General features: G+C 40.9%; 1 protein-coding gene across 16 annotated transcripts in view; it reads left to right on the top strand.

Annotated features, from left to right (window-relative positions):
• The window catches only part of mtrr (5-methyltetrahydrofolate-homocysteine methyltransferase reductase), a 114,506-nt gene that overhangs the window by 82,825 nt on the left and 17,824 nt on the right, over nt 1-13,857 (top strand). For 15 of the 16 annotated variants that reach the window (XR_011349889.1, XR_011349888.1, XM_069913605.1 and 12 more), the window contains one exon: nt 11,211-11,303. Coding sequence is in view for 14 of the 16 variants with exons in the window: in XM_069913605.1 (XP_069769706.1) it covers nt 11,211-11,303 (93 nt within the window). In the remaining 2 variants the exon portion in view is untranslated. Of the gene's footprint in view, nt 1-11,210; nt 11,304-13,071; nt 13,155-13,857 lie in introns of those variants that run through there. The other variant, XM_069913615.1, reaches the window with a different exon arrangement.

The following is a 13,857-nucleotide window of genomic DNA, read 5'->3' as shown; positions in this document are numbered from 1 at the left end:
GTTCTATTGATCCCATGCCTCATGACTTTCTGGATGAGTCACTCTTGGGGAACCTTGTCAAATGCCTCACTAAAATCCATATAGACCACATCTATCGCACTACCCTCATCAATTTCTTTTGTTACCTCCTCAAAAAACTGAAATTAGGCTTGTGAGGCACAACCTTCTCTTCACAAAGCCATGCCGACTATCCTTGAGTAGATTTTACTTCTCCAAATGCTCATAGATCCTATCCTTAAGAATCCTCTCCAATAGTTTGCACACCACTGACGTAAGACTCACCTGTCTATAATTCCCAGGATTCCCCCATTACTTTTTTCAAACAAAGGGACCACATTTGCCATTCTCAAATCCTCCGTCACCCCGCCTGCAGCCAAAGAGGACTCAGATCATAGCTACTCCCCCAGCTATCTCTTCTCTCACTTCCCTCAGCAACCTGGGGTACATTATGTCCGGTCCTGAGGACTTATCAATTGATGTTTTTAAGAAGATATAACACTTTCTTTTCCTTAAACTCCACATTGTCCAGCACACAAGCCTGTTCTATTCCAACCTCACCCTGGTCAAGGTCCTTTTTTTCTTGTGAATACTGAAGAAAAGTATTCATTTAGGACCTCCCCAACTTCCTCCACCTCCAGGCACATGTTGCCTCCTTTATCCTTTAGTGGACAGCACTTTCGTTCTCGTCATTCTTCTGTTCTTCACAAATGCATAGAACAGCTTGGGGTTCTCCTTAATCCCACAGGCAAAGCCCTTCTCATGGCTCCTTTAAGCTCTTTCTTAAGTTCTTTCTTAAGCCCTTTCCTGTACCATCCTCTTTTGCTGCTGTCTTTCTGCTACACTGCTGTAGAAAATGAGCAAAGTGTTGGAAATATTGTGGAGCTTTGCATTTCAAAGTATCTGGTAACTAGTTGACACCCATGCTAAATATGAGTGTGAATTCTTATGCCATGGCAAAGCAGAGTGAAAACTTACCAGTTTTGCACTATTATCATAAATTTCATATTTAGATGCACGTGTGCTATATTTGTATCGTTAATATGAAATACAAAGGTAAGCAGGAGAATCTTGGGAATATAGGCCAGTGGGTCTTGCATCAGTGGTGGGCAAACTATTGGAGAGGATTCTTGGGGACAGGACTGATGAGCATCTAGAGAAGCAAAGTCTTCTCAGGGATAGTCAGCGTGACTCTGTGAAGGGAGGTTGTGCCTCATGAGCCTAACTTAATGTTTGTTTCAAAGGGATGACGAAAGAAGTTGATGAAGGTAAGGTGGTTGATCAAGATTCAGGATTCCTTTTTTGTTAATAAATCAGGTGTAACAAAATCTGCTTTAATCTGCCATATGGCGGATAGATTTACCATCAATAGAAAGTGCAGGGCACCTCTTACAGTTAGAAAAAGAGAAGCAAAAGAAAGGTCCTCCTCTCCCCCCCACCCCCACAAAGTTTCCGAATGTCTGTGGATTCGCCTCCAGTGCTCCCATAGCTTCCGCAGCCACACAGACTTCAGTCCAAACAATCAGCAACCCAGCTCCAGATCTGACATGACGAGGAAGCCTTAAGTGCTCTCAGCGCCCTCGCATCCCAGTTCCGATACCTAGTACCCCTTTAGCCAGTCTCTACCAGTCTGCAGCCTGGTGTGTCCTTTGACTGCAGACTCCAGCAGCCTGCGTAGGTTCCTCGCCTCAAGTCACCAACTGCCCGTCACCCGTGTACTCTTCAGCTGCAAAGCCATTTTCTGGACTGCCACCATGGTCACTGTCCTGTGGGTCATCTCCTTTGCTTCTCCTTCTCAAACCAGGGGTGTTCTCCCCATTTTCTGATGCCCTGTTCCAGTCCTCTGCTTCCCGAAGTCTGCAACCCCTTGAGGCTGGTGCTGATCACAGGCCCAGACCCCGCTGTCGCAGGATTTTAAAATACACCACCATCAGCTCTTTTAACAGGCTGTGTAGAGCCTGTACGGATCAATGGGTAGTTGGACTGGGCAGTAGAACCTTGTGGAGGAGTGCAGTGTCTCCACACTCCACTCTCCCCTGGTCCACACCAACGGCAGTGATGCTGTTGTTTCTGATTTAGCAATCAAATGCAGATTTTGATCTATAAACACTACATTTTTTGATAGAAACATAGAAGATAGGAGCAGGAGTAGATCATTCAACCCTTCGAGCCTGCTCCGCCATTCAATGAGATCATGGCTGATCTTAAAGTTCAGTACCCCGTCCCCGCCTTCTCTCCGTAACCTTTAATACCCTTATACTGAAGAAATATATCTAATTCCCTCTTAAATATATTTAATGAACCTGCCTCTACTGCCCTCTGTGGCAATGAATTCCACAGATTCACCACCTTCTGGGTAAAGAAATTCCTCCTCATCTCGGTCCTAAATGGTTTGCCTATTATCCTCAAACCATGGCCCCGGGTTCTGGATTTTCCCATCATTGGAAACATCCCATCTGCATCCATTCTGTCCAATCCTGCCAGAATTTTATATGTCTCTATGAGATCCCCTCTCAATCTTCTAAACTCCAGCGAGTACAATCCCAATTTGCGCAATCTTTCCTCATAAGTCATTCCTGCCATTCCAGGTATCAGCCTGGTAAATCGCCTCTGCACTCCCTCCATTGCAAGAACATCCTTCCTTAGATAAGGTGACCAAAACTGCACACAATACTCCAGGTGTGGTCTCACCAAGGCCCTGTACAGCTGCAGTAAGGTATCCTTGTTCCTATACTCAAACCCTCTTGATATGAAGGCCAACATACCATTTGCCTTTTTAACCGCCTGCTGTACCTGCATGCTCGCCTTCAGAGACTGATGTACAAGTACCCCTAGGTCTCTCTGCACTTCCCCATCTCTTAATCTATTGCCATTCAAATAGTAATCTGCCCTCCGGTTTGTATTACCAAAGTGGATAACCTCACATTTATCCACATTGTAGTGCATTTGCCATGTATCTGCCCAGTCCCTCAATTTATCCAAATCACACTGGAGCTTCCTGACCCCCTCTTCCGTGCACACAACCCCTCCTAGCTTAGTGTCATCTGCAAATTTGGAGATATTACATCCAATCCCCTCATCCAGATCCTTAATGTAAATTGTGAACAGCTGGGGTCCCAGTACAGATCCCTGTGGTACCCCACTGGTCACCGCTTGCCACTCAGAAAACGAGCCATTTATCCCAACTCTCTGTCTTCTACCTGCCAGCCAGTTCTCAATCCACATCAATACTTTGTCCCCAATCCCATGAGCCTTGATTTTACAAGCTAATCGTTTATGCGGGACCTTATCGAAGGCCTTTTGGAAGTCCAGGTACACCACATCCACTGGCTCTCCCCCATCTATTTTACCTGTCACCATCTCAAAGAATTCCAATAGATTTGTCAAGCACGATTTACCTTTTGTAAATCCATATTGACTCCGTCCGATTCCTTCTCTGCTAGTCATATGCTCCGCTATTACATCCTTAATAATGGATTCCATCATTTTGCCCACTACTGATGTAAGGCTCACCGGCCGATAATTCCCCGCTTTTTCTCTACCCCACTTTTTAAATAGTGGGGTAACATTAGCTACCCTCCAATCCATGGGTACTGATCCTGAGTCTATCGAGTTCTGGAAAATAATTCTTAAAGCATCTGCTATCTGAATGGCCACTTCCTTGAGTACCCTAGGATGTAGATTATCAGGCCCTTGGAATTTATCTGCCTTCAATCCCATCAATTTCCCCAAGACCAAGTCCTTAAAGATACTGATTTCTTTCAGTTCCTCCCTTGCATTAGTCTCTATGTTTCCCAACATCCTTGGGAGGTTATTTGTATCCTCTCTTGTAAAAACAGAACTAAAGTAAGAATTTAATTGGTCTGCCATTTCCTTATTCCCCATTATATATTCCCCTGATTCCGACTGCAAAGGACCTACTCTGGATTTCACCAATCTTTTCCTCTTGACATATTTATAAAAGCTTTTGCAGTCGGTTTTTATATTTGCCGCAAGCTTACTTTCGTAATTTAATTTTGCTCTCTTGATTAATCCCTTTGTCCTCCTTTGCTGCATCTTGAACTGCTCCCAGTCTTCGGTTGTGGTACTTTTTTGGCCAATTGATATGCTCTCTCTTTGGACCCAATGCTGTCTCTAATTTCCCTTGTTATCCACGTTTGAGTCACCTTTTTTGGTTTATTTTTATGCCAAACCGGTATAAACGATTTTTGCAATTTCTCCATTAGATCTGTGAATGCTTTCCATTGTCTATCCACAGTCAACTCCCCCATAAACACCACCCAATCAATCTTACTCAACTCCCGTCTCATACCATCATAATTCCCTTTATTTAAATTCAGGACCTTAGTCTCGGATTTAATTTCATCACTCTCCATGTCGAGTGAGAATTCGATCATATTGTGATCGCTCCTACCCAAAGGGCCTCGCACAACAAGATTGCTGATTAGCCCCTTATCATTGCATAATACCTAATCTAAAATGGCCTGCTCCCGAGTTGGTTCCTCGACATATTGGTCTAGATAACCGTCCCGTAAACATTCAAGAAATTCCTCCTCCTCTGTATTTTTACCAATTTGACTAGTCCAATCTATATGCAAATTAAAGTCTCCCATGATGACAGCTGTTCCCTTATTGTGTATATGGATTTTAGTAAGATATAATAGGCTCATTCAGGAAGTCATGAGGCCTGAAATCCACGGAACAAAGTGGGCTTGCCTGTGGATACCATAGGGTGGTAATCGAAGGACTATATTTTGCCTGGAGGTCAGTGACCAGTTGGATTCTACAGGGATTTGTTCTTTATTATTTTTTATAAATGACCTGGATGAAAAAGTTGTGGAATGGGTCAGTAAATTTACAGATGCTGCAAAGGTTGGGAGAGTTGTGAATAGTGTGATAGTTGTTGTAGGTTACAGCAGCATACTGACAGAATGCAGAGTTGGTGAAGAAGTAGCAGGAAGAATTCAGTAATGAATTGATGCCCTTTGGAAGGTTGAACTTGAAGGTGGACTATATGGTTAGTTGCAGGATTCTTAACATTGTGTAGGAACAGAAATATCTTGGGATTCAGGCTCACAGATTCTCCCCAAGTTGATAGGCTGGTTTAGAAGGTGTGCTGGTCTTCATTAGTCGGGGGATTGAGTTCAAGCGTCATGAGGTAATTATTGTTGCAGCTCAATAAAACTCTGGTTAGACCATACTTGGAGTATTGCATTTAGTTCTGTTCACCTCATTACAGGAAGGACATAGATATTTGGGAGAGGGTGCAGAGGAGATTTACCAGGTTGTTGCCTGGATTGGAGAACATGCCAAATGAACCAAAGTTAACAGGCTTTTCTCTTTGGATCAACAAAGGATTAGAGGTGTATAAGGTTAAGTGGGGTACAGATAGGGTGGCCAGCCAGCATACTTTTTCTGGGACAACAGTCACAAATATTGGAGGACATCTGTTTAAGGTGAGTGGAGAAAAGTTCAGAGGTAAGTTTTTTTTTACATAGGATGGAATGTGTTGCTAAGGTTGGTGATGAAGGCTGCTATAAAAGAGACTGCTATAATCTAAAAGATTTTGGATAGGTACATGGATGTAAAAATAAGAGGGTAATGGATATGAGGTAGAGAAATTAAATTGTGGCAAAGTATGTTTACTTAGGTTGGCACCACATCCTGGGCCAAAGAGCCTGTACTGTGCTGCAATGTTCTATTTTGGATGAATACCTCAAATAGAGAAATACAACAAATTCTTCATCAATTCTGCATTTCACTGAGTCGTTTGCAGTTTCCAAGATCTGTACCATTGCAAAGGCAGACCATAATAAGCCTTGACCAATGTGATATGTGGTCACCCATAGCCTCAACTTAAAATTTTTGTACTTTCCGAACGCTGTGATTTTAAGTTTTGACTTTTATTTTTAAAATACTTCTGAGAGATTTTTCAAATCTCTCTCTGGTCCTTTGAAAAATGAATAAAAATCAGGAAGGCAAATATTGAAATGCCCATTGGAAATCAGGAAATTTATCAGTGATACAAGAATTTGTTGCGTTGACCACCATTGGTATTATTTTTCCCTTTCTTTGTGTATGAGTATACAAAAGCATTGCAGTTATTGCATAACTATTAATTTGTTTCAGTAGAATAATGAATGACTATCTTCACATTCTATCTGAAGGAAACAAAAGAATGACAGGGACATGCAATAATTATTGAAAGCACTTTTGTATCAAATCTTATCTGTTTAAATATGAAGATATGAGGTTTTTCATGCGCTGATTCTTGGGAGTGGCATGTGTGTATTCAACCCAAGCATCAGCGTCATTTCTATACTCATTTACAAAAGCCATTCAAACGTGAAAGCTTGTATCTTGTAATAAAAAACTGAATATCCTGGATATTTTAGGAAAGGAACATGAGAAGGGTGTTGCTTGAGGCCTGTGCTGATTTTGTGTGACTATCCCAACAGTGTAAACACACAGTGTAATCTTTGCTCTGCAAGTTTACAATTACAAAACACGTTTAATTGTCGAACAAAATACAAAACACTTCACACATCAAAAACACCCAATAGATTCTTTGGAAAATCTGTTCCTTTTTTTCTTCAGCAATTTTGAACAAAAGAGTTCTTGCAGAAAGGAACAACATTTCTTGAACACAGTGGCAGAAGCTCCTATTGAAGGGACATTTGTCTCCATGGGGATACTCAAAAAACTATACAAATAATTTGTGATTTTTCTTTAACATGATAAGATAGACTATTATTTGTCACTTAATAAGGAAAGGGTATTTGAATATGTCTTTGGGCCATAGTCAGCTAACCCTGCTATGTGCAATTTGTAAAGATTTTTTTTAATCACAATGAAAATTAAGTATTGTAGTTGCTGTGAGAAAAGCTAAATTATTAGCAGAATGGGCATCTGCTTGAAAATCGTTTTTTTTTCCCACAACTTTACCCACCCTTTTTAAATGAAGCCTGCAGACTGTAGCAATAAAAGATTAAGGAGCTGAAGGAAAACCTTATTTCTCTGGGCATTATTATCCAGATGTATCTTTCTTGATGCTTGGCATTTCTTCCAATTTTCTTCAAATTTCTTCAAATTTGAAGGGCCTTTGATGTGAGGTGTAGATGTTACTCAGAAGAACGTAAGCAAATAGAAGCAGTGCTAGGCTATCTAGTCACTCATGCCTGTCCCATCATTTAAGGCTAGTCTGCCAAATTTGGTTGGAGACATTCCTGAAAATTTCATTTCATATCCTTCTGTATCCCCCCCAAATACTTTGTCCAGGCTAAATTATTTTTCTATCTGATAGGGCGACATGGTCCACATAGCAGTTAGTGAAACACTATTACAGTACCAGTGACCCGGGTTTGAATCTGCCGCCATCTGTAAGGAATTTTTCAGTGTCCTCCGCATGCTCGGCTTTCTTCTCATGTGCTAATGACATGCAAGATAAGTAGATTAATTGATAAAATGGGTGTTTTTAATTGGCATGGCTTCGTAGGCTGGAAAGGCCTGTTGCCATGCTGTGTCTCCAAATTAAAAATTAAATGAAAATTTTTCAGAAAAAAATAAGGAAAAATCTGACAGTTTCAATTTTGACTGGGTTGTTTGAATCATTGTGCAAGCAATTAATTTTTATTCTTGAGATGCTCCTGCATTATTCTGGAGGACTACACACCCAGTCAGGATATTTACATGGAACAGAATATGCATTTATTATTCACGGTCAGAAATGGGAGGTGTAATGGCCTGGCTCAAGGGCCTTAGATTGCTGTGCAAAAGCTGTTAACCATCTGTAATATTGGCTCACATTTTCTCTCTCCACAAACACAACCTAATGCTGCTTATTTTATTTGTGTGGTCTCTCTCTAACTGTCCTTATTAACTGTCAGTTGGATCCAACATAAGAGATTGATATGAAAGGTTAGAATACATGCGCTAGGAGACCAACTACCCAACTGGATAAAAATGTATTTTAGAGATAGGAGGCAGGAAGTGTTGAAGAGATTTTTCAGACTGGAAGACTGACAGGTGGAGTGCTCTGGTACGAGAATCCTTGCCCTTTGCAACATGGGACTGGGGTTACTGAGAGGATGGAGGTGATGGGACTGGGGATTACTGCGAGGCAGGTGGTGGGACTGGGGGTTATTGAGAGGATGGTGATGGTGGGACTGTGGGGGTTACTGCGAGGGAGGTGGTGGGACTGGGGATGATTGAGAGGATGGTGATGGTGGGACTGTGGGAGTTATTGAGAGGATGGCAATGGTGGGAGTTACTGAGGGGATGGAGGTGGTGGGACTGAGGGGGTTACTGAGAGGATGGAAATGATGGGACTGGGGGTTACTGAGAGGATGGAGATGGTGGGACTGGGGGTTACTGAGAGGAAGGTGGTGGGATTGCAGGATTTGGTGTGGTTGAGAACACAGGCTGTGACAATTAGAATGATTTGAAAGTTGTGGAAGGATGCATGTAGAAGTAATCTTTAAATCATAACATTTTGGAATGTTTAAGTTAATGGAATCACAAAATGAAATTTTCTGTGTTTTTTAAAAAACTGTTTGGGATCTTTTTAGAAAATGGCTCAGAAGCCAGATTTCTTCCTAAATATTGACCATTGACCGTACCTTAGGAGTTTCACATTTGACTTAGCATTTGTAGCTAAGAAAATTTTCCTACTCCTGATAAATCACATTACACCAATGTACTAGAAGTATAGAACCATAGAATGTTACAGCACAGAAAACAGGCCACAACCCTTCCAGTCTGTGCCGACCAATAAAACTAGCTAGTCCTACTGACCTACTTTCATTCTTTAACCCTCCAGACCACTCCTATCCATGTTTTTATCCAATTTTTAAAAAAAACTCAAGCTTGAACCTGCATTCACTACATCAGATGGCAGCTCATTCAATAATCCTACCACTCTCTGAATGAAAAACATTCCCCTAATGTTCTCCTTCTACCACTCCCCTTTCAGCCTAAAGCTATGACCTCTCGTATTTATCTCCCCCAATCTAAGTGGAAACATCCTACTCACATCTACTCTGTCTATACCCTTGATAATCTTATAAACCTTTATCATGCCTCCCCTCATTCTTCTTTGTTTCAAGGAGTACAGTGCCCCCCCCTCCTCTTTAATCTTTTCCGGTAGCTCAACTCCTGAAGACCTGGCCACATCTCAGTAAATCTTCTCTGCACCCTTTCAATCTTATTGATCTCTTTCCTGCTGCTGGGCGACCAGAACTGCACACAATATCACAATATTCTAAGTGTGGCCTCCCCAATGACTTGAATAATTTCAACATATTATTTCAACTTCTATGCTCAATACTTTGATTTACAAAGGCTAAGATGCCAAAAACTTTCCTATAACTGCGACACCACCTTCAGGGAACAATGTATATGTATTCCCAGATCTCTTTGCTCTTCCACACCCCTCAATGGTGTACCATTTACTGTGCATGTCCTACCCTGATTCACTCTTCCAAAGTGCAGCACCTCTCACTTATCTGCATTAAATTCCATCAGCCATTTACTGGGCTAATTTCTCAGCTGGTCCAGATTTCTCTTTAACCTTTGAAAATCTTCCTCACAGTGCACTACATCTCCTATCTTTGTGTCGTCAATAAACTTGCTGATCTAATTCACCATGTTGTCATCTAGGTAATTTTTATAGATAACAAACAATAATGGTCCCAACATAGATTCCTTAGGCACACGACTCGACACAGACCTCCAGTCTAAGAAGCCACCATCCTCCACCACTCTCTGTTTTCTTCCACAAAGCCAATTTTGAATCCAGTTTGCAACCTCTCTATGTACACCTAATGTTCTGAACCAACTTCTCATGTGAAACCTTGTCAAAGGCCTTACTAAAGTCCATATAAGCCACATCCACAGCCTTTCCCTCATCAATCTTCTTGGTAACTTCCACAAAAAACTATTTGTTAAACACGACCTACCACGCATAAATCCATGCTGACTGTCCTTAATCAGCTGATGAGACTCCAAATATCTCTAAATCCTATCTCAGAAATCCTTAAAGTAATTTACTTTCTACTGATGTCACTGACCTATAATTACCTGGTTCACTTTTGGAGCCTTTAAACTAGCATATTGCTGTCAACTTTTGTGTGTAGGTCTGGTCATCTAGCTATACGAAAAATATGATCAAGCTGAAAAAATGATACAGGGAAAGATTAACAAGAATGCTGCCAGAATTAGCAGACTTGAGTTAATTTTAAATTGTATTGATACATTCTCAGGATAGGCTGCCCAGTCTTTTTTTTAAGATTAGGTGGGGTTTTCCACTTTTTTTAAAGATTTCAGTTTGGGGAGATAAGAACATATTCATTAACTGTGGTGTAATACAATATGTTATATCATATGATGTCATACAGTGATTTTTGTTTCCATTTTTGGTTATGTACTTCTATTCTCCTCATGTATTATTTACCTATAATATGATTAATAAAATGGTTGAAAAAGAAAGAGTTAGGAGAGGCTGGATGGGCCGGGACTTATCTCACTGGAGCGCGAGAGGCTGAGGGGGAACTTGAGAGATATACAAAATCATGAGATGCATAGATAAGGTGAATAGTCATCATCTTTTTTCTCAGTCCAGGAAAGTCTAAAACTGGAGACCATAGATTTAAAGTAAGAAGGGGAAGATTCAAGAGAGACCTAAGGGGTGATTTTTTCCATTTGGAGAGAAAGTTGTAGTTGCAGAAATAATTGCAATGTTTTAAAGACATTTAAACAGATATGTGGATAGGAAAGGTGGAGGTATATTGGCAGGACACTGGCAAATAGGGCAAGTTTAGTTGGAGAACTTGGTCATTGGGGAGGTTGGGCGGAAAGGACTGTTTCTCTTCTATAAAACTGATTATAGCTGAGACCGGGAGAGCTAGGTTTAGCTGCGAGTTTATCCAGAGCAAGCAGGCAGCTGTTATTTATATGAACAATGGAATAAAATTGTAGGTCAAATGAGGCACTGTAGTTGATATAGAATACCCTTATTCTGCTTAAAAGAAAATATCACAGAGAAAACAGTGTCGTTTTGATTGCTTTTAAGAATCTGCAACAAATATTTGTCTTTGTATTGAATATAGAAAAATATTGTGACACAGGACAAAATATGACATCAAGACATATAATGTGACAGGCAGATAATCAAAGATGAGGTCAAAGGTAATTGCTGATGTGGTATTTTATTTCAGACAAAAACAAAGAGAAGAGAATCCTGAATGTACCTTTGGGGAAACTTGGCTGTTCTATGGCTGCCGGCATTGTGATCGAGACTATCTGTTTCGGTAAGTACAATATTTTGATTTTGCTTGCACCACTTTTTTCTGTGCTTGAGCATTCATTTATAGATTAAATGCAACAGACTGTTTCAACTACCAGCTTTGACATGAACTCGACAAATAAAAGTTTTCAACCTGATATTTTTAATATAATCCTCCACCTGTTATTGGAACTGAAATTCTGTGCACACTTTTCAAAGCTTGTTCGTAGGGAGTTCTGATTGAATTCCTTGTTAAACTCTCAGGCTGAGAGTTTATCTCCAATGTATTTTCAAAAATTGAATAAGGAAGCATTATTTAAGCATTATTTCAGAAGCTTAATTGAATCTAATTTAAATGTTATCCCACAAAGAATTCATACCAAATATGGGATCAGATTTTCTGAGGCAGATACATTTACATTGTACTGGATCGTGCCCTCCTCCCAGACTTCCCAACAATTTCACATGCCAAATTTATAGGGATGGTGTCACAGGTCTACGCACGCAGCACATACCAGAAATAAGAGCTACAATTCAATAATATCATGGCTGATCTGGCCTTAGACTCAGTTCCACCTGTCTGTTTTACCCCATAACCCTTAATTTCCTTTCTATGCAAAAATCTAATTAATGATGCCTTAAATACAACTCTGATTATCTGAAATGGTCAGGACCAGACCTATTTCAAAGACTGAATTTTTCGGAGAACTGGTCACTTTTTAAAAACAGCCCAGTAGCAACAGCAAGTCACATGTATCAATGTTTAAGCTACATCAAACATCAAGGGAAAGCTTTTTAAACATTAAAATAATGTTTAATTCTCACCAAAAAAATTTTGGCCACCACCGATCCCTGACTTGTCCCTAATGCTGCTGCCGATCCTCAGAGAGGCTTCCTGGGCTGGTGGAACATTCACTGGTGAGTCGGCGGGCTCCTGTCTCTCCTTGGTCTTGTTCTGGCAGGGGCTATTCCATCTTTGCATCCTGGTCCTCGATGTTGGGGCTTGGCACAGTCAACCATCACCAACAATTACCGACGTCTCCCCTCTGAGGTCTCCACTCCCACCTGGGAGCCCGAGGTCCCCGCTCCTACCCGGGAGGCCGCTCTCCTTGATGACGCTAGGACAAGGGATTCTTCTGACCGCTTGCGGCTGGGAGATAGTGGCACACAGTTTGAGATGGAGAGAAAAGTCATCAGGATTAGGTAAAGAAGAAATGGAAAGAGAAAGGGGAGAGAGTTAGCTGAAATGAAGACAATCATCATTCTAATTTCATGTCAAGTGATTTTTTTTTTCAATCTGCGAGGTCAGTTCGGCTCCAACAAAAATTTGGATAAATGAGAATTTCTGATTGTTTTCAATTTCCTCAATTATCTGAAAAATTGTAGAGGCAAACAGACGTCACTTCTGGGTCCAAAAAAATTTTGGATAAATGAGGATTTTGGATAATTGGAATTGTACTGTATATTTAATGAGCAGAGAATTTCACAGGTACACTACTCTCTGAGAAAACCTAAATCTACTCCCTTGAATCGTGAGACTATGTTTAAATGGTGACTCAGGCTCAGAGCACAGAAGCCCAGTTCCTGGAACACCCCAAGTAGTCTTAGATGGAAGCCAAACATGTAAACAGAGCTTTGCCTTCATGGATTTTAACTGTTTAATAACTTTTAAATGACACTTGGAGACATTAAAAACTGGATAAAAGCGATTATAAATTTGTGCAATTATTTAAAAGTAAACTAGAGCAACAACCTTAAAGTACTTGTTTTCTGCTTTGCCACCTCATTTACAGATCTAGATTCAGTGTGGCCTTGGATTCAGCAAATACTGGAGAATTCCAGCCAGACTGGGCCTCACTGATGATCTCCTTGAGCCACAGTGCATCACCCGATTGTCACCCTATTTTGTTAATTGGTTGTAAATTGGTGTCTCAAGTACAAGCCCACCAAGCAAAGAACTAGAGAAACTCAACATATCATGCAGCATCCATAGGGGGAAAAAGGCAGTCAACATTTTTGGGTGGACCCTTTATCGATAATGTGGAAAAAACAGGTAGACACCTGAATAAAAAAGTTGGAGGGGGAAGAAGGAGAGGAGAAGTGAGGTGGGAAGGAAACGATGAAGGGAGTGGATCGGCTGGTTATGGAGCTTGAGATCAATGGGGATAGCGGGGAGCAATGAGAAATCCCTTTCAAGAAAGAACGTCTTCAGGACGAGCCTCCCACAAAGAAACTTTGCAGTGCAGCAATTTAGCTTGTCTGAATGGGTTAAAGAGAAAAGATTAAGGGTATTGCCTGGTTCTTTCTGAAACAGCTCGCCAAAGCCTCAAAGTCCCACTTTTACTCCGGGCCACTCCTATAAATGTCTGTTCCATAGTGGTACCTTCACTTGAGCTTTCCTTCCTTTTATTGGCTGGTGTGTGACCTGACCCCTTCTAAACAGCCAGAGGCTGTTATCTCTGAAAATTCCTCCTCCCTTTGACTTTGGTCACATGACCCCCAGGCCAGGTCAGGTCATTTATGTAATTTGTATTTGTACAAATACGTGAAGCCCAATATAATTTTATGTTCAGCTTTCT

The sequence above is a fragment of the Narcine bancroftii genome, chromosome 1 (assembly GCF_036971445.1).
Source record: "Narcine bancroftii isolate sNarBan1 chromosome 1, sNarBan1.hap1, whole genome shotgun sequence".
Classification (NCBI taxonomy): domain Eukaryota; kingdom Metazoa; phylum Chordata; class Chondrichthyes; order Torpediniformes; family Narcinidae; genus Narcine; species Narcine bancroftii.
Note: the sequence above shows the minus strand (reverse complement) of the source record. Positions and strands in the feature narration are given on the sequence as shown.